Genomic DNA, 21,470 nt, shown 5'->3' with positions numbered 1-21,470 from the left:
ACTCTTAAATGAAGATTGCAGAATTTATTGAATATATTTTGGTTTTTTTGTGAAGATATTCTGTCTGTGACAGAACAGATCTCTGATTTGGTCAGTGTCTGTCTACGTCTGCTGCTAATTCTTCTAAAACAAGGTCAAATATTAAATCTAATGTGTTTGTTCTAAACTCACCAAAATAAAGTGACTCAGATTCTAAGACTGATCAAATATTTTGGAATCAACCACAAACATTTAGCCTCCATTTGATAAGGCCAATTAAAAAAATAAATAATAATAATTCTCAACTATGAAGATTTCCTTATAGAAGCACTCAGCTGTCACAGACCTCATCACTCTCATTGGCACGAGTTGAAAAAAAAAAAAAAAAAAGCCACATTTTATAATTTGCTTACTCTTTTCTAAGTATCAAACATCTAAAATACTGTGCAGTGAGGTAAGCCTGCTGCAGAGTTAAACTTATAGATCCGCAGAATTGAAGTGAGGAATATCAGACAGATCTCCGTGTGACATAAGTTTATGGTCATCATGCATTTGGGCGGACGAGAGTCATACAATGTGTTATAACAAAAAAAAAAAAAAAAAAAAAAAAGAAAGTTAGACAACTGTGTGGTTAAGTTATTATAAAGTCGTGATCAGAAGGGCTTTGAGGAGGGGGTCTGGTCGTTGCGTTTGAGTTCGCCCATGAACGATGGAAGCGCGCTCCCGAGACTTCAGGTGAATGAGAGGGAAGCGGAGGAGCGGGATACGGTTCACTGTGCGTCGCATTAAAAAAAAGGAACAATTAGGAGAAAATGAGTTGCGTTACGTCGCTTGGGGCGCATGTTTTTATGACAGCTTACCTACTCTTCGTGATGGGATGCGTTGCACAGAAAGTAAGTTGACTTTTTTGTTTTTTTGTTTTTTGTTGTTGTTGCAAAAATAAATTCATAAGCTCTCACAAGCAGCCCTTGCGGAGTGTCGTGCTCACTTGTGCGGAGAGGAACCAAGGCACGAACTCCGTTGGTGAAACGTGATATTCAACCGATTTTTGCTTCTTGGCAAACATTCGACTCGAAGAAACCTAAACCAAGTTCTTTAAAGCAAAAACAGGTGCCGCCGTTCATTTCGGCACACGTGTGACATATCAATGAACCCTCGCGCCGACTGCATTTTAATATTTAAATGTAGTTCGTCTGTTACTAGTAACCCACTGTGCTCCGTTTTCGGCGACAGCAAGAAGCGGTACGTAGAGTGTGACCCGTGCTTTAAAAGTTGACATTTTAAAACGTTAAATACTTTCTTTTTTTTTTTTTTCTTCTTTTTTTTTTTTAGATAACATTTAAACCGACTATATCAGAAGACTACTCTGCTTCGAAAAACGTTTCAGTCAACGTATTACGGTATGGCAAAGTTTTGCAAGCAGCGATGGACTTTTGAATTTTTTTTCAAATTTTTGCTGTTGAATTTTGCTTACGGTCTCTTTGCTAACAGGATAAGAGGTTACATTTTTCAAAGCGCTGCATCTAACATTGCGAAAGTTTTGTAGTAAATACTAGTAAACCGAACTGCATAACGCGATTATCAGAATGGTCGTATACATTTTTCTGTCCAGAATATTTAGCCAGAACATCACGTAGAGTGTAAACTACTGCAAATGATAAGTTTGGGTTTGAAAGTTGAAATTTCAGTTTTGCAGTTCATTATATGGAAATATCCTTTGTGGCTATTTGGCAATAGAAGAAAAAGAAATCCTGCCACTTTGGCCATAGTCAAACTTTTTACCTCACCTCACTTCATGCCATTCATGGAAAATTTATTTTGGCCTGTGTTTTAAAACTTCCAAACTCTGGCACATTATTTCCTTTAAGGCTTTCAAGGGGATGTTTTGATGACACGGGTATGTTTTGATGTTACTGCACTTCACAGAGTTGGAGAATGGCATGCAGACTCCAAATTGCTGAAAATGAGAACCACATTGGGAGCATGTTAACCTTATGTTTTGCTTTTCATTTGCTCACTGAATTCCCTGAGCTTTGAAACTGGAGGGAGTTCGTGATCAAAAGTTTGTCTCTGATGAGCAGGAACGCAAACAATCAAGGAGGCTTTGCTTCCCGGACATGTTTTTTTTTCCCCATTTAGTCGGGCTGTCATTCACGGTGGACATGTTTTGGCTTCTCCTGTGGGAGAGTCAAAGCCCCTGTCAGGTTAGTGAGACTCACAGCTGTCTGTGGATGCTTTAAGAGCTAATTGATTGAGGTGTTAAAATAACTACACGTGACCGAGGATGACAGGACCTGTTGATGGCATGCTGTCAGTAGCCTGGAACAGTAATGTTTAGACGGGGGCAGGGATGGACATTGGGACTTGTGTATTTGTGTGTGTGTGTGTGTGTGTTTGTTGGAAGTGTAAATAAACATCAGCTTTGTAAAATACCAGGGATGCAACATTTTTTTAAGTACTTTAAACTTCATCACCCACTCCGTCTTTTGATCGCATATCTGTCTGTTTTTGTGTTTGATGCAGCACAATGTTCCCCTGTGTGACAGTGGCTGGTGTCACAATATAAAAGGTTGGCACAGATCTCCCCAGACATCAGTTCCACACTGTCAGCCCGGAGAAGCTCCGAAGCTCCGCAGCTTCCACCTGTCAAGAGTCGTCCTTTTCCGCTGATGGAGAATGACGCCTTGAAAGCACAATTCTTAGAACTAGACAACAAAAGCCCTCGGTATATTGAATTGTCGGCGTCTCCAGCTTTAGTTCCTGTGTGCATAGGGTGCTCACTATCTTTGCAATTATCTGCCTGAGGGGACACAGTAAATGATGGCTTTGTCCTCCGCTCCGCTTTTGTATTAAGTTGATTTTTGGAACAGCATAAACAAGCTTGGAATTTATTCTATCCCCCTCGGAAAAAAATGGGAAGCGTCCAAGTCTGTTGGTCCACAATTCAGCTCTGTGGACGAGGGAGAGTGAATTTGATCTTTTGTTTTGGTGCTCCGCTCTGTGTTTCGGAAGGTTTTATGTGTGATGGAATGAGGGGACATTCATCTCTAATTGAAGTGAGTTGTGGGATCCAGTGAACAGTGAATTCATTTATTCCTTCCATGAATTATTTGACAACACATTTACACAGTCTGTCAACAAACATGTCATCATGTGTCAGTGAACTGCAGTAGGAAGAAATGAGATAAAATGTCATGGATGAAGCGGTGAAAAAAGAGATAATGAAAGCTGTGGGATGGTAAAAGAAGGTCGTTTTCTATGCGATCTGTGGTAGTAGTAAACTGTAAGATGTTGTTGTTTATACTGGCTGATGTTTTCAGATGAACATCAGGGAGACCACACGACACTTAATGACGAGTTAATGACTGTTTAAAAAAAACAAAAACTTGTTACCCTTTAAAATAAAAGCGGTTGTTGGCTGCATCTGGTAAAAGCCGCATTCGTTTTACTCTTTACAGGATGTGAGAGTATTATTATACTATTTACATTAGACTTAAACAGTATGAAAAAGCAATGTTTGCTTGTTGTGGAATGCAAAATGTTCAGAATAGACTGGAATCAAATCTAATCTGCCGTGGAGACGGAGCCTTTTCTCTGTCCAGGTCACAGTTTGTGGCACTCGTGAAGTTATTTCCAGAATACTCGGACACTATTTTAACCACATGAATAAAAAAAGATTCCCTTTTTCTTTTCTTTTTTTGGACTCAAAACCAAGATGATATTCCGTATTGACATACAGAATGTCCATTCACAGGCTGTGCAATGTTTCTTTGACCATTTATCATTTTCAAACAAAAGTGAACGTACATTTTTGTTGTTGTAAAAAATTGACGAGGAAATTTAACCTTTGCCTTAATGGAGTTCAAACTTGTGAAACAGGTTGAACATGAAAAACTTTTGTTGTTGTGTAGCAGAGGGAATATCCTTTCACCCAGATGAGGACGCGGGGCTTTGAAGATTGTGGAAACACGTTCTGAACAATCCTCTGGGTTTTTTAAGATCAGCTGGTATTTTTATATTGGAAAATCAGATGCTTACCTCCATAACTCTGTGAATATAATGGTGATACATAAGAGGCGCACACAATGGGGCTAAGTCAGCGCAAACAGTGGACGTGAGATTCAGGTGGTTCAATAGATGTAATAAGATTCAATTCAATCCATAGTTGATTTATTTAAAGTCAACAATCCCCAAATAATATGGTCCCAATACATTTTACAGTTACAAATAAAAACACAGGGCAAAAGAAGTGAATCAAATAAAAAAATAAAAAGTTAAAGTAACACAACCGCATGTTTACATACGGAACATAAAGCAGCAAATGAACATCTATAATTCAACTAAAGTGTTTAAATGAAATCTAATTATAATATTTTTCCTGGAGAGTAGAGATAAATCACTGGAGCAGAAAGCCATCTAGTGTTTACTATGCAGAGGGCTTTGACACAGGGCTGGACAACTCTGTGGGATATGACATTTAGATTGACCATTACCTCAATGACTATTCACAGACAAGAGTTGTAGTTTTATGTCACATTAAACATAACATTTAGCTTTTAAATATTTAGTAAAAACCAACAAAAATTCTCTTTCAATTCTCAAGTAAGTCAGCACCAACAGTATCTCAGATTCTGTATTGAATACAGCTGCTTATAGCATGTATGTTGTTGCTGTGCATAAGTTGAACACGTAACGTTTATTATGTCGGAAGCTACGTAACATTATGATGTCATTACGCCAACAAGCTAATATTGCCATTATCACAATTTAGATTTTTTTATATATATATATCGATATCATGATATGAGATCAGATATCGTCTTAGATGCTGGATCAACATTACTGATGATTATTTATTAAAACTCTCAAATATTTTCTAAAAGCACCAACAGTCATCCCTACAAGATTGTCTCAGCATCAATATTGAGGTATTTGGTCAAATAAATATGGCGATATTTCATTTGTGTTTATATTGTCTTGTCCTACATGGACAACAGTTGTCAGAAAACTCTGTAGTTCAGGAATATCACTGTTTTTGGCAATTTTGTTGTTGCCGCTGCACTTGGAAATGTTGTTGGGTCCGTTTAGGCTCTGATTGATTGCAGCTTAACTGCGGTGCTGCCCAAAGACTAATTATAATGGATACATTCACTGAATCTTATTTCAAAATCTGGAAGTGATTTCTCCAAACTGGTTGAAAACCACGGTGATAAGGTCATGTGTCACCACAGGGTTCCTCAGACTCACTTTAATAGCTACCGCAGCAGCAGCAGCAGCAGCAACAGCAGCAGGAGCTCTTTTTTAGAGGAAATATGTTAATAGGTTTTACACCACAAACATGGCAAAGAGAGCCTCCATCTGCTTGTTCTGTCGCCCACCCAGTCGCATATCTGTGCAAGTTAGAAGGTCCACATCCGTAATAAGTTATTGCGTTCCACTTTTCCCATGTAGGCCACACATGGCACATCTCACGATGGCTCTGTAAATGAAACGTTGATCAAACCTGCTTGGGCTCAAAGAGTCTTTCATAAAGTGATGCACACGGAGGTGCCGAGCGAGTGCCGCAGTGGCCACCAAGGGCGGACTCCGAGATGCCCGGCTTAGCCAGTTGTTTGTAAACTCACCGTGGGTTGAACTGTTCCCACCGGCGGAGCAGCGGACATTACAAGAGAGATATGTGATAAATCCGGTGCTGGAGTATCAGCACCTTTTCACAGTTTCTTTTCTATCTGTGTATTTGTAGGGAGCTATGCAAAAGTCTGCATGCCTGCAAGTTTGTTTGATATATTAAGGGAAATTAATGCTTTTAAACCAGATTCCAATTACTCTACTTTATGGAAAAAAAATTCTGTCTATCTTTGACTTACCGTCTTTTTAATACAGCGTCTTTTCTCTTTCTCTCTCGGGGAAATTCCTGTACATTTGTTGAACTTTGAGAAAAAGTGCTTTTTATTCTAATTGAATCAGTGGCGCTCCTAATCTTGTTAAACTCGGATATCCGCAGCTTTGATTTGATTTGTGGGAAGATTTTTTTCTCATTCTCATCGTTGAATTTGCTCCATAAATTCTCACACTTTCTTTTTTAGTCAAACTGGTTTATATCCGTTCTTACATGGCTGAATGTTGACGTGAGCATGTGGGTGTATAATTATTTTGGCCACGGAGATATCAAATCCAGACTACTTGATTAAATTAAGAATAAGTGAAAGTAAAATGTAAAAACAATTTTTGTTTTATATATATATATTTTATACACACATCATACTGCTTTTTCACCAAGTCTTACCATATTGATAGTGGTTCATACTTGAGAAATTAAATGCATCCTGACTGGACTGCTGCTGCATGAGTGCTAGCCTGTGAAGCAGTGTCACTTTTCTCCTCCAGTAAACAGGGCTGGTGAGGATTCCTGCCCCCTTTTGAGGGGCCCGCCTGCCTGTTTATGAGCCAGTCCAGGGCTGTTTGTGCATGAGAGGCAGTGTGTGTGTGTGTGTGTGTGTGTGTGTGTGTGTGTGTGTGTGTGTCTGTGTGTCTGTGTGTGTCTGTGTGTGTCTGTGTGTGTGTGTTTTAACAGTACCTCAGCAGAAGCCAGCTCGTGTTGCAGAGTTTTCACAGCGGTGTCGTCAGCCTGGGTGGTTTCAAAAAGTCCATGTAACAGTGAACAGCGAGGTCAGGCTGCAGACCTCTGTTTTCTCTAATGAAAGTGTACTGGCAAGTGAATTGTTTTTTGGCTTGTTTACCTTTTATACTACAAACAGAGGTATAAAAACAAGTTTATTTTTTTTAATAACCGAGATATAAGCTGCAATCGTAATTTTTGTTTTCATTTCTCATCTGTTTCTCAACCTTAAATTAAGAACTATATTATACATCAGTAGTGGATCTAATAACATTTGATTTATAATAAAACATAATTGCACTACACTGCAACAAATCATCTCCTCAACATCAGTCAGTGGGTTTAAAGTTGCCTCTGTGGTAATTAGACCGACGTATGAACTCCATCGTGGAATGTGATTGAAAGACTTTTTCTTTCTTTAAAGACGTACCGACGCAAAGTGAAAACGATAGAACAATACCATTTGCTGAGGGGCCCTCTCGGTAATGACAGCAGCTGGTTTGATGTTTCACTGGACAAGTCATTTCAGACAATTATGGGCTCAGTTGATCTACTTGTGTCCAAGAAAGTCCCTGTCAGAGGCACAAATGGGGTGCAAGCGACCGGCCGGCTCTTATGTAAACTTTCAGGTTGCCTTGACCTTATTAGCATCACTTCATTAAAATATCATCCGCCCTCCAATTGTGGAGCGTCTCACCAAAACGGCAATGCGGCCCATTGTTTTGCCATGAGAAAAGGCATCACTTGAATAATTAGCGGCCTGCCAGTGGAGTGGACTGTGATGTAACAGAACTGAGATGTTTGGCATTATAAGAATGTCCCATTTCCATTCGACACTGGAGCACTTTGGGGCCCTTTCATGTGTAGTCTAGCATGTTACATCCTATGGAGCAGGGGACCTCCCGGCTGCCTCACCCTGGTGGGAGAGCTAACACCATCTCTGTCCGTGACACAGTTCTGTTTTCATCATTATTCAGTTATAGTTGAGCATTAATTGCAACGTCAGTTTTTTCCTTTTTTAAAACTTGAATGATTTATTTATTTTGGGTGGAAAAACAGGTCTTTAAAAGAGGCGCAGGAAAGACCAGCAAACTAACATTAATGCAAGATAAATGAAAAAACACATTCTCTCTAAAAGGGGACATACTGTCCCCCTCTCTCCCCCCTGTTATAGCCCCATATTGTGAAGTGATTCCCCGCATTGCGCAACCTCACTGCAAACACTGTGAACCCCAAATCGGCTTACTCTCTCGAACCTCGGCAGGAATGGCATTTGGCCTGTTCAAATGTCATCCGTGTAATTCTTTGCTGTATCACGTTCATTTGTAGTAAGTGTGTAGGCAGTGCAAGTGTAGCATGTCACGCACTAATGTAATTACCTCCAAATGAGGAGGCAAAGGAGAAAAACACAACAAATACAGTGTCAGATCAGCGGTAACTTGAACAAAGATATACATTTTTGAGCAATTTAAAAAAAATATATATATTGGGAGCGTGCAAACATTTCATTGAAAGTAGTGCCACTTGGAAACAGTTCAGTCTCTTTGACAACGGTGCTTCTGTTTGTAAATGTAATTAGGAAACTATGCACAGTAGTAAGCTGGTTAATTTGCTGCATTTCTGGTCAGCCACACACTTCCTCTCTGTATTACCTAGAAATGCACAGGGCGAATGGAAAACATGTCTTTTGCTTCGACCTGCGTTGTTGTTCACTGAAACTTGGCCCCGTCTGTGACCTCAGCCCTCCACATGTTGTAATTTGGTCACATGCAGTAGTGTTCACTACAATCAGATTAAAATGTTGTTTATTAAGCAGCTTGTTGTTTCTTCAAAGGTGTTCTCAAAATCCAACCGACCACTGTCTGCCCAGAAGCATTCGTATGTCTATGAGAAGTAGCTGGGATTTTAACGCAGTATTTCCCCAAACCTGTGACAACCACTGGTGTGCACTGAGCAGCTGACTCAATGTATGTTCCAGCGTGAGTGAACGGCAGAGCAAAGCAGATGTTAATGCCGCTTTTGTTCCAGGCACAAAAAAAAAGCAGACAGAAAGACACCTGTGAGATAATGAAAAGAAGTTTGAAAACTGCTGCTGGGTATTTCAGAAGAATTAATGTTAAGGTTTGTGTTGGGAACACAGATTGCTGAGGTCACAGATGAGTAGTAAAACTGTCACTAGATTTGATCATCATGTAATTATCATGTAAAGAGGTCGTGAGAGAGAGTGGGAGTTGCTGCTCGTGAAATTTTAAGTGAATATAATCAGGGCCGATGGTAATCTTAACATCTCCCACCCAAAGAATGTACATATATTTTCTTTAGTTATGTAGGTCACTCTGTCCTACCTGACCTCCTGTGTCTCCAGTATGCTGCGTCCTTGCTGAGGCTGTTAGATGTATTAACTATGGCGAGGGTTTTTGGTTTGATCCAGATGACCCGAGGGGAACAGCGAGTGGTTTACTCTTGCTGTCAGAATTACATGGAGATTTTGCTACTGAAAATATACTGACTGAGGAATGCCTTTGATAAATGCATTTGGGGTCTGGAAGGGGGATAGGTGGTCCATGGAGCAATCAAAGTGCCCGTCTGGCTCCGAAGAGTTTAGTTCCTCTCCTGTCCCTGATGCCCTTTTCCCCCCTCGCTCCCATTTTAAACTGTAATCTCAGAGATATCTTGTATGTTTTTAGCCCAGTCCGGAGCACAAGCATCGCCCGTGGGTGATGGTTTTTTACCTGTCTGGCAAGGGGGTCTGCCAGTCTGGGGCATTCCCACAGTCCAGAATTGAAGCCAACAGGAAAGCTCATAACCACACAGGCCCCCCTACAAAGGTCTAGTCCTCAGCTCCCTGGCCCAACCACACATCTGCCTCTGCTTAGGGCCAAGGTCCCCTTTACATCCCCGTACACCTGGGAAGAATTACAGCCAGTGTGTTTGAAGAAATACCTCCCCCGCCCCCTCCTGGGTTACCCGGGCCAGCAGTACAGGAAAAACACAGGCCTTGAGATAAAGGCAGAACGGCAGAGTTGAATAGTTCACTTTCAAGCTGGTTTATGTCAGTGAGCAATCAGACCACAAGTCAAGTGTATTATTTGCCTCCGTTGTTGGTACCTATGACGTAGAAAAAAAACACAATCACTTAGTGGCCATTAATCTGAATGAATGACTCGTTTCAGAATTTAGACAGAGTGAAATATAATCCTGGTGGAACAAGGACAAGAATGCCAGCGTGGGTGGCACTGATGGGAATCACAAGCCCTCATTTTGGCAGTGCTTACGCTGTGCCCAACCTGTTGTGCTCCATGAGTCATGTCTAATTGTCGGTCTGAGAAGAGGTATCTGTAAGTGCCTGAATTAAAAATATGAGTACGAGATTGTGTGCCATTTTTGCTACAGCTAACTTAATGTAATTCCTTTGCAGGTGTACTTCGACTGCGGTGCCAAGGTGGACGTGGTGGACGTCCAAGGCCTCATCCTGTCTCCTGGCTTCCCTTACAACTACTCCTCTGGGACACACTGTGTTTGGCAGTTTGTCGTTCCTATTGATTACCAGCTCATTCTGGAGATATTTGACTTTGACGTGTTTGAAAGCCATGACGCCGCATCACAATACTCTGCTATCTCTAGTTTTGAAGAGGAAGAGGTGGACGAAGAGGTGACCTTCAGTCCTGGCAGCTCAGCCGCAGATGAAACCTCATCGGTGGATAAAGATCCTTCTCTACAGAGTGTGGGGGATGACTCGAAGACTCAGAAGTCCTCCCAAGATGGTGAGGTCAAGCAAGTGGTGGTCCAGGAGCAGTCCACAAAGATGGAGATCGCCAAAGTCTCAAATTCCGCCAAAAGGTCTGCAGAAGCCTCCTCTGGCTTGCTTTCACCACCTCCTCCCTCGCTCCACCTCCTACCTGGGCCTGGGCCTCCAGGAGACAAGTCTGGCAACTCCGCCTCATCGTCTCACCTGAGGCCAGACCTCGACCCCAGTTCTAACCCGCGCGCACTTGTGGAGGACACCACTGTTGCTTCGCCACAGTCCGCCGACACTCCCGCCGTGAGCCCCGAAACCCAGCAGTCTGTGCTGGACGCCTGCCCCCACGACGTCCTCTACATCTCCGACCTCATCACCTTCTCCTCCAGGTTCTGCGGGTCCAACCGGCCCCCCAGCAGCCAGCTGGTTTTCGGCTCAAGCGAGGAGATGGTGGAGGTGATCATGGAGCTCATCACTACCACCCACTGGGGGCGCGGTTTCGCTCTCCTCTTCCACTACCACAACCTGACCGAGCCGGGGGGGGACCGACGCGCCTCGGCTCCCACAGCCAGCAAGGTAGACTCTCTGCTGGCTGCTGTGAGCGGAGCTGCCTTCTTCGCTATGATACTCACAAGTGCCCTATGCATCATTTTCAGGTAACAGAAGAGAGTAACATAAAGAGTAACTTTATTTAAGTAAAGCAAAGAAAATATGACAAAATACAGGCAAAATATATGAGACATTAAGTGCTGCAGCCACCAGATAGTCAGCTGAATCCTGTCCAGGTGGTTGACTTCTATTTACCACTGCAGACGTTTGTGCAATAACTTATGATTGCAAGCTGGGCTATTCATAAACCGTAGTCATATATTGTGCTAAAATGATAGTTGACAATCCACCCATTTTTATCCTTACTTTATGAGTGCTTTGGGATTTTTGAGATGGTTAAGCTTAGATTTGTGCTTTTTTTTTTTTTTTTGCTTTAAAATGAGGCATATGTCGTTGACTTTTTTTTGTTGCTTTTACACTACATTCAAAGACCTTTAAAGTACAAGACATTTCCACAACGGAGAGAGCGAGAATAGTTACGGATCTTGGAACAACTTTTCTCCAGCAGAGAGTACAAAATGAAAAGTTAGTTTTAAAAGGCAGAAATGAGCTCAGTTGAGTCATAATTGGCAACCTCCAGGAGATACAGTGCTGTGCAAAGGTTTTTGGGACTAAAAATGAAGTATGGATGCTTTCAAAAATAATGCAGAAATCATTGAAAGTGCCTAAAACCTTTTCACAGTTCTGTATGTCTTGATCATTTACTGAAAGCAATAGAAATCCCCTCAAGCATAGGGTTTGGATTGAAGTAAGCAGGCAAAACTTGACTGCATTTTTGTAAAGTTTTTCTGAAAATGCTGAAGGCATTGAAATCTTGGGCCTTTCGCTATTCGCCAATTTGTTTCGTGGCAAAATATCTCAACAATAACTGCAATTAATTCGGGGTTTTTTTTCCGACGTCCATTGCCCTTAGAGGATGAGTAGCAGGTTGGAATTTTAATCTTGTGTATCTTTATAAAATGGATTAGCATGAAATCTGGTACAGATATTTAACTATCCCAGAGGTTGGATTCTATCATTAGGCGGAGTCTAGTTACCCCCTGATCTTTCATGTAGCACCACCACCAGGTCAGTTTTACCAATCTTTAGTGAAAATTCTCATCATCTTCTTGATGCATTGACACAACAGAGAATTCATTTTAATGACCATTTGGTTCTTCTATCCCTCTTTATCTTTTCCAATCATCAGGTTGAAATTTACAGGCCAAAACCTGCTAGTCTAATGACATTCCCATCAGCCTCAGTTCTTCTGTTTAGGGCTTATTAGAATATTTCTTTGCATCCTAAATTAAGATGGACATGATAAACATTTACCTGCAGATCATCAGCATGTCAGTATTGTTACTGTGAGCATTTTAGCATGCTGATGTTAGCATTTAGTAGCCTGAAGCACTGCTGTACCTTGATTCAAAATAAATGCACAACCTTAACCGCAACCCTTTTAACCCTAAAATGCAAAGCACATTTAACCCGAGTCTTCGGTCAACATTCCCCCGAGGAAGTTTTATCTTTGACTTCCATCATGAATGAAAGCGGTCTGGTCTAACAGAAAATGTGCAAACACAGATCCACACACTCTCACCTACACAGTCGCAGCTTTGTTATGTTGACTCAGCTGGAAGCCTTAGTTCCTGATGTGGTGACCCTCGGTGATTAGTTGGGCTTGTCTGCAATTGTGCGGCGTCCTTGATGTGGGGCATTCTCACCATAGACGGCGGGACACTCAAGGTACAGCACCTGGCGTCAATTCCAGTACACAAAAACAGAGAGGCTGCGTGAAAGTGATCGGTGGGTCAAATGGGGGGAAAAGAAGACAAGACAAGACAAGAAGAGGTAAAAAAAAAAAAAAAAAAGTAATGTGAGCTTGTAAATTAAACCCTTTGATTGCCTGACAACACTATTATCAAACTGGTTTACCGAGGGTAAAATGAACACAAACCGAGGGGTTAAGTTGAGAGGTTTCTGACAAGCTGACTGTCGATGACTCCAAATTTGGCAGGATTTATATCTGTGGCTGTCTCGGTAATCAGCTTTCTGTGAGAAACGATTTAACATGATTTGTGTTCATTTAAAATGCAGCTTGGTGTCTCCAACTCATCCATCAGGCACAATAACTCTGCAGGTTCTCCCTATTAATGACAGGGAAATTGGAAACACGTGTTCAATAAAATGAAAGTGTAATTAGCAAGAACAACAACACGCGTCAGTCAGAAGCCAGGAAATGCATTACCACGAAACATCAAACAAACACGAGCTGCCCCGGTAACTGTTTTGTTTTCATATTCAGTTTGTTCCCTATTAATTTAAACGAGTTCACAGAAAACATTGGAAAACAACTAGCCTGGTGAGTCAGGCGAGATCGTGTAAGTTTAAAGCGGCAGCGAGTTTAACTCCTGAGGTCCCCTCTGGTCATGAAAACAGCCAAAGGTGGATGAGAGTCACAGCAGGGGTTGCCGGTTGTTCACTGGTGGCTGGTAATTAACTCATTCAGCTGTAAGGGTCATTTTTAATCAGCGGGTACTGGCTCAAGTGTTTCTGCATGCTTCGCTGAATCACATGAACTTAAGAACGGGACAGAAAAGCACGCATGATGTAATAATGTGAGACGGATTTTTAAAAAAATACTGATAAATGAAATCTTTCCTTCCTTAACCAGCTAAAATGTTTATATTAAAGCGTTGGATCGAGATCAGAGTTTAATGAGAATCAATGACATCTCAGCAACAACTACTCTGTGAACTGTTAGAATACAATAGAGCATTTGTGTGACTGTAAGATTGTGGTCCATCTTGCTTCATCATCCAACACCACAACAGAGCAATTATTGAGTGGAAATAACCACAGGTATGTCGGCGCTATTATACTGTATATTCAGTGAGCGGGTGATTATGTCAAAAAGCTCCCGTTTCGGTACCGTTTTTACGGGATTGCGTCCATTTTCACATTTCTGGTCAAATTTGGAACACCCAAGTTTTTATTTTTGAGAAACTACCGCTAACGACATTCATAAAAGCTGCTTCTCAGATATGTCTGTCATTATTAATTGAATGCTGTGGTGCTTCATGTTTTACAGACCCAAACTGTGTCCCAAAAGAGGCAGCTCCTGTGCATCCAGCAACTCCGAGGTACAGACAGTGTTGCAGCCGTGAAAAAAATAAGTGCAATTGTTGGATTTGTTTTGACCCATTTGAACAAGCAAACACCTGATCCTATTTGAAAGTGTTATACTTGAACAAATGACACATACATTTTACATTTTCTGTAGTCAGTTTCATAATTTAAATAAGTATTACAAATATATTTGACTAGATACCGAGTAACGCAGAGATTTTGAAAGTTGAAAGAGTGACAACAATCAGTGGCAAAAAAATAATAATCCATGCTTGGAAATAGGGGGAATTATCCTTTATAGTCGTCTCAAGGGTTTAGTCCTACATTAACATATTCTGTGTGTTCCCAAAAAACAAACCGTTATGTGAAACATATGCTGTATTTGCATTTCTACATTAGCATTCTTACACAATTCATGCACTGATAAACAATTGAAAAAAGCTCATCACTTCAGTTTTACTACAAGAAAATACTTGAAAGTAGATATCACATAAGTGTGATTTGTATAACATCCATAGACTTTACTTGAAAAAAAAAAGATATGTTCATAGAAAAATCATAATTTTATAATAATAATACTGTCTTAACCTTTGACCATGAATTTGCGCAGTGACTCCGTACATCACACATTTCCACAGCTGGCTCTGGGACTTTATCTAACACCTGTACTCAACATGTTTGCACTGCTGGTGTCATGATGAAGCTCTGGAGATAAAACTGAACGGCATTGTGCTGTGTTGTAGGTGCCAGAGGGAGTCCAGCACACCGGGGCCGAGGTCAGTGAGCTGCAGCTGATGGCTGAGAATCAGGCCAACCTGGAGATGACCACGGAGCAGGACAACAACAACGACAGCCCACCACACACAGGTTGAGAGGACACACACACACACACACACACACACACACACACACACACACACACACGAATGCAGCCTCACAATGAATAGACTGTACGAGTGGATTTGCTAATGTTGACCATTAAAGGATATTCATGCTTAGAATAAAAAACAATATTCTGCTTACCTAATGAAAAGTTTTTATGACAAGGAATGCACTAAGTGGCATTGCAGCAAGCCCAAATCCCCGGAATAGCACATTACTGCGGATGTCATTCATTTGGATTTATATGTACAGTTTAGACATTTGACAAGAATCATTTCAGGAATGATAATAAAACATTCAGGAATATAAATCTTCCATGAATTCATTTTCTGGCAGAGGAAGGATTTAATCAAACTTAAGTGCAGTCATTTAGAAGAGAGGACTTGAGGCTTGAGAAATGTGTCTTAATTGCTGGGATATTTTCAGGCACTATCTTTATCTGAAGCCCTTTCTTTGTATGGTCATCTACGGGGGTTATCTCTGCTCGTACGGAGATAACCACAGGAATCTGTCTTCAACAGTTTTCCTCACAACCTTTTATAAACTGGTTTTGTTAGAATCAATACATATGCTGTAAAATGTTACTTTAAATTAGAAAAACAATGAAAAGCCCTATATGGACTCTCTGTGGGTCTGTAGATTTTTCAATGGAAAGGAAAATTGTTTTGGAGCAGCACCCGGCCTTGATCCTGGAACAATCCACAGACTTCTCTCGCTCTCTCAGTGGGACTGAACCCAGGCTGAGAGATTTGTGGGTTGTGGCATTTAACCCACAAAGCAGCCTGGGAGTAGCTTGAACAACAGGGGAGTACAGTCCCCCTCTCTGTGCTCCAGTCACAGAATTTACACCAAAACACACAGCTTATAAAAAGTTAAGAGTTAAGATTAGCCTACTCTGAATGTTGTTTCATTCAACCATTGAAGTAAAAGTTCTACTATTCCTCTGAATAGCAAACGCTTCTTAATTAATGAAGCAAAAAGCATGAAACCAATGAGGAGTACTGGAATTCATGTAATTTCAGTGCTATAGTATGCAAAGTCTTGAGTTATAAATAAATACTTCTTTCACAGTTTTGTTATAAAAACTGCTCCGAGCGCCAACTCAAATAAAGAAAGCACTATGACGGTTATTTTGTGCCGAAATGTTTCTTTCTGCGTGTCTGCAGTCAGTGTTGGTGGCGACGTTTCTCAGAATGCAGAAGTGGACCTGTCCTGCAGCGGTTTGACTGAACTCGACCTCGGTGCCGATGAGGTTTTCGTTGTATCTTCGGCCCCGAGCCCGAGCGGGTTGCCTTTCCCCCCTCACACGGTAAGAACCAGTTTCACCGTGACTATGCTGCACTGTACTGTGGTACCGTGTGTACATTCCAAAAATATACACACGGCAGTGCCGCGGCTTGATGGATGACAGTCATTTGGTTGATCCACCACCATTGGATGGATTTTCCTTTAAATTTAGTTCAGATGAAAGCCTGATGAAATTAAAAAAAAAACTAAAAAAAACCCGAATGGCTGGACTTTTAGTGCTGATTAGTAAATGTTTCGCTTCCATTCTAAAAGAGATCACGAGGTTGGTTAACATTTGTTCATGAAAGGAGTCCGTGTGAACGTCCCCCCTCTTGTGGTATTCACAACCTCGGACCATGTTTGCAAACATTTTCAGAAGTTCTTTAGGTGATAGAAGTACATTTTTCTTTGGATGGTAAATTAATAAATTGCAATTTTATTCGTAAAAAGTAGATTTTTTTTTTTTTTGGTACTTTAGATTAACGTTTGAAGTAAATGTTGACGTTCCACACAGCCTCATCTCTTCCTTCTGTCATTATGCCTTTGCGTTTCCTGTATTACGTTACCTGCCCGCTAGCGGGGATGCGATCAGGATTTTCAAATACTCATAGTCATTCAAATATAAAATAAATCGGTGTATGTTAATAAACGCAGGTTAGTTCGGAGCAAATAACGAATAGTATTTTTGATTGAAAGGCCCATTTGTTCCTGCTAATGTTAGCCTCTGTGGCTTGTTGCCTAGCAGCGTTGTTTTCCATTTAAAAGCCAAGTTTCACAAGTTCCATTTGAAGGCAGCAATAACGCCTGCTAAACGTGAGCCTGTTAGTATTGTCACTATGATAAGTGTTGGCATACTAGCGGCATGGCGGCGGGCTCTTCGTGCCGTCTCCTCATCTCCACAGGTAGGTGGGGGAAACGTTTTTGTAGCCTTAACGATATACAGCGGACAGTAAAGTTGTCCGTTTAATCACAAGTCCACGCTCTCAGTGGGCGATCCCTGAACCGAGGAACACCAGAGGCGACAGGGCATTCATCGCTTTGAATTGACTCGGTGTTCCCGATGAGACTGACGGCATTACACTGGCGTATGCACGGTACAGTCTAAAACTACGAGGACATAAATGGAAATGACGATAATTAAAAGATGGGAGGCGCGTCGTAAAAGCAATGGTTCAACCATGCTTTTTTTTTTTTTTTTTTTTCTTCTCTGCTCTCTTTTGTATTCTCTTGGAATAAGAGTTGGCATAAAACAACTCTGGCAGCTTTTTGAAGGACTGGCAAGCTTTTCTGCAGCCTGGGCTAATGGAGTATTATCTACAGAGCCAGATTCCCAGCTCCAATTGTGTGTGTGTGTGTGTGTGTGTGTGTGTGTCGGTGTGTGTCATGCACGCTTTGGCTCACAGTGTGTGGTCTTGTGTGTGTGTGTGTGTGCGTGCGCGTGTGAGAGCGTGTCCTCAACGCAGACGTCCATGTAAATGTTGGGGAAATGTTGCGTGGGCCACCGGTCGCACGGGTCATGGAAAAATGCAAAACTCGATTCAGCGTCTGCACCAGGTAAACTTCCAGCTCGGGTTTTCATGTCACCCAGTATGTCGACCTGCACTGAGCCACAAACCCCTATTTGATAACATTTTGCTGCAAAGGACCCCTTCAAAGAGCTTCAATTTAGTTACAGTAGAGCCAGGTGAAGACTTTAAAACCTTCCTTGCTTGCAGGCAAGGTGATGAGACGAAGTCAAGAGAAGGCCGGATCAAAATGGTCTCCTACGTTCCTCGCTGTCTGAACGTCAACAGACTTTTGTTAAACTGCTTCTGTTTTCCTGGGGAGTAGGTCTTCTCTCCCGGCGCCCCTGAAGGGTCTTCCAGCCCCGCCTTTGGAACCGCAATTCGTAAGCGACGGTGGTGAACGGCTGATTTCTTGCCTCGTGTCAAATCTAAAACTCGCCCTTGTGTTTGTGGAGCTTTAGTGAGCAAAAGAACATTTTTATTTAAACCCCTAGCTAATTCTTGTCTAGACAAAAAGCTAGCTGCTAGTGATTCTGTGGGGGAGGATTATCTCTCTCTGATGAGTGCAACCCCTAAGCCCCCCCTCCGCCCCCTCCGCCCCCGATCAACAGCAGCTGACTGATCAGAAATGATAAAGTGACCTTCTCACTTCGAACCAGTTGATCTCATTAAGTCTCTCCTGGTTGAGCAAAAAAAAAAAAAAAAAAAAAAACCAATACGAGGTTGATTACAGTGCATTATCCTCTCAAATAGTCCTGTAATGCACATAGTGTTTGCATACACAAAATACCCACAAACGGGACTGAAATCTTTCCAAAGCCCCCCTGCTGTTCTCTTGACAGGCTTTAATATTCTTAATAACGATGAGGTTTGTATGCGAGCCACACGTGCTCCGCTGCCTGGCTGGCTGTCTTGTGTGTGACTGAACGGGTTTAGCTAATCTCCATAGTCCTTTCCTGTTAATCCATTAATGTAGTGCACAACAAAACCTGGTGGGAGAAATTCAGGTGTGAGGAGGAAACGTGGCAGGTGCGACCCAGCAGACTGGGGCAGCCTGTCAGTTCCTAATATTACGACCCCAAAATACTACGTTGTCCCGCGCAGGGACTCCTGATTCTGTTTGACAGCAATTCAGGTGTTTTCTTCCTGTTTTGAGATGTAACAGTGTGGTTTCCAAGTCCTGGATGTCTGACTTGAGCAACTGAACACACAAATCTAATGTCTTCTCTTTGTTGCCTGTTAGCATCACCTCTCTCTCCGCTTGTTTACGTGTACAGTGAGATAGCGAAGTGCTTTTGTTACTATTTGAGCCCGGCCTCGTGATCGGCTCGCTACCAAAAGGTGCGTGCTTGATTCCCGACCAAGCCCGCTGCCGGTCACTGACCATCGTAGTTGCAGTTGAGTGCTTAAACATAATGCTACCTTTGATATGGGAGTTATTTATGCTGTGCGGTCGTATAATTAGTTTGGTTATCCTCTCCAGGCCAATGTGGTCTTTTAACCTTTGGTCTTCCAAGGAAATTCTTTTAGCTATGTATTTTTTAAGCACTTCCTTTCAAGGTATCCATAAATAAATAAATAAATAAATAGTATGTTTTTCAAAATATAATGAAAACGTCACACTATGGTATGTTTTCCAAAATATCATACAAAAGTCACACTGTAGTACATCAGAGTCATCAATTGAAAAGGCGTCCACTCTTGTCTGCCAGCAGACGGTCTACTTTGACCTGAAAACCCTCTAGTGATGCCCAGTGCACGCAGCCACTGGCAGCGCATCATCGTTTTCACGACCCTCTGCCCGTCTCAGCAGCGGGAGCGGTTCCTGCGACACAGCGACACTGGCCCGGGCCCTGCAGTTGATTGGCCTTCACCGGACCCCACCACCTCGCCTTCGGGTTGCAGGTCTGTCAAGGACGGCAGCGGCGGCTGTGCCAGACCCAGAGCGTGGAGTGTACGCACCTTCCAGGACTTCCTCCCTCCTCTCCCGCAGCTTCATAAGAAGTGGTGCAGCTGGAACTCCACCAGTCCCTTCACCAAGCTGGTGGACAGCGTGAGTGCTGGCAACTTTCACGTGTTTTCACGCGTAATGCGGATAATTTGGGTTTTGCGTAATGGACAAAATCGACTGTCAGCATTAATCGGAATAGCCAGAAAATTATGGAAAGCTGCTTTGATTTAAAAAAAATAAAAAAAAATAAAAATAAAGAATCTATTTACTTTCATTGTATTTTTTTGGATGCAAAAATTGTAGACATGATTATCATGAAACCCAAAATATCTGCATGTCTACATACTATCAAAAGAAGTTGATATAATTTCGGTGAACTGACCGTAAAATTCTTGAAACACTTAAAAGTTTTATTTGATATGATGACAATAGTAGAACAAGCACCGTTTCCATTGTCGCAAAACTTTAAACTAATAATTTGCATGTACAAAAAATAGTGATCTGTGGTTTTACTGAGGCTGCAGAACAGTTAGAGTGTTTTTTTCATGTCATGAAGAACAGTTACAATAAAAAAAAAAAAAAATGCTCTTCTCTATTGGATTGTTCACATTAGACGGCCCGGGTATTATTCCTGTTGGCTCACTAAAATAGAACGGAGCCCTCACTAGTTGGTTAAACCTGTGTTTCTTCTACCCTGACGTGTCTAAAGTCTGTTGTGAAAAAGGTTTATTTAGAGGACAAACCATACCGTGCGCATCATTCCAGTCTCCATCCAGTTTGGCAGCTGACGTCGGAGCGGGCGACAGCAGGAAGGTCTTCTCTGATGTTCACCTGGAGGCCGAGGCAGACACCGGCACCATCTCCGACTCCTCCATCAGCAACGCCTCGTACCCCCTCACGCAGCCCGTCCAAAGGCAGCGGCGTCTCAACTCCACCAGCAACCTGCGACGCTCGCGGTTCACGGGGCCTTGCTTTGGCCTGCTCTCCGGGACGCCGGACCCGGCGAAGGCCACCGGGGTTCTTCACGCGCCGGTGTCCCCTTCAGAGATGAGTTCTGGCTCTTCTTCCTCCATCCAGTGTCAGGTCGAGAGCAGCCAGGCTGGAAAGAGGCGCGATTTCCCCGGGGAGGGCGATCACATCAGCGTGCCGGTGTTCGCCATCTCTGAGGAGGAGGACCGGCAGCCTCTGGTCTCAGCCGAGCACCTGGACCAGACCTCTGCCTCCGCCGTGCTGAACGGACTGGTCAGGGGGACGTATGAGGGTAAGAGGCCCGCTGCAGGAAGCACCGGCCTCAGCCCCCAGAGGGCCAGGCCAGAGTGGAGGCCTTGGGGGAGCCAGGTGTCCGGAGGGGTGGGTCCGCTCTCTTCCAGCCCGCTCACCGAGTCAAACACAGGCAGTGACAGCCAGCCGTCTCTCGGTCTGTCCACGGGGCTGTGCAGCGTGACCAACCAGATGTGACGAGGTGGGGAAGAGCAGGGACTCTGGTGGGCCAGTTGTGCATTTCTGAACTCTGTTAGTGTCACTGTGAAATACACATATATATATATATATATACATACATATACATATATATATATATATGTATGCATACATATATAAATATATAAATATATATAACCTAATTCTTTAATTTCTGAAATCAACTTTTACAAATTTATAACTACATTTTGTGTAGCTTCCTGTTCCTGAATGTTCTTCTCACTCTAGTTTGTTTCTTATTTTTATAAAGTTGTGGGGACAAAGAATAATATGCTGCTTACCGTACCAAGGCACTGACTGCTGTTGTAT

General features: G+C 42.4%; 1 protein-coding gene across 1 annotated transcript; it reads left to right on the top strand.

Moving 5' to 3' along the window:
* The first annotated feature begins 703 nt into the window (after window positions 1-703).
* LOC138215904 (uncharacterized) lies at window positions 704-21,426 on the top strand. The gene is made up of 7 exons (XM_069178388.1): window positions 704-872; window positions 10,017-10,993; window positions 14,020-14,071; window positions 14,801-14,924; window positions 16,106-16,248; window positions 19,542-19,784; window positions 20,448-21,426. The coding sequence occupies exons 1-7, from the start codon at window positions 792-794 to the stop codon at window positions 21,138-21,140; spliced, it is 2,313 nt and encodes a 770-aa protein (XP_069034489.1). The 5' UTR covers window positions 704-791; the 3' UTR covers window positions 21,141-21,426.
* Window positions 21,427-21,470: the final 44 nt, after the last annotated feature.

Source organism: Embiotoca jacksoni, unplaced genomic scaffold, assembly GCF_022577435.1.
Source record: "Embiotoca jacksoni isolate LCO1_2020_lvr unplaced genomic scaffold, fEmbJac1.0.p SCAF_8, whole genome shotgun sequence".
NCBI classification, from domain to species: Eukaryota; Metazoa; Chordata; class Actinopteri; family Embiotocidae; genus Embiotoca; species Embiotoca jacksoni.
The sequence above is the reverse complement of the archived record's forward strand: the minus strand, read 5'-3'. Positions and strand labels throughout refer to the sequence as shown.

Coding starts and splice junctions, on each gene's coding strand:
- LOC138215904 (XM_069178388.1), top strand. CDS start 792: ATGAGTTGCGTTACGTCGCTTGGGGCGCATGTTTTTATGACAGCTTAC. Junction 10,994..14,019: donor GCCCTATGCATCATTTTCAG/GTAACAGAAGAG, acceptor CATGTTTTACAG/ACCCAAACTGTGTCCCAAAA. Junction 14,925..16,105: donor CGACAGCCCACCACACACAG/GTTGAGAGGACA, acceptor GCGTGTCTGCAG/TCAGTGTTGGTGGCGACGTT.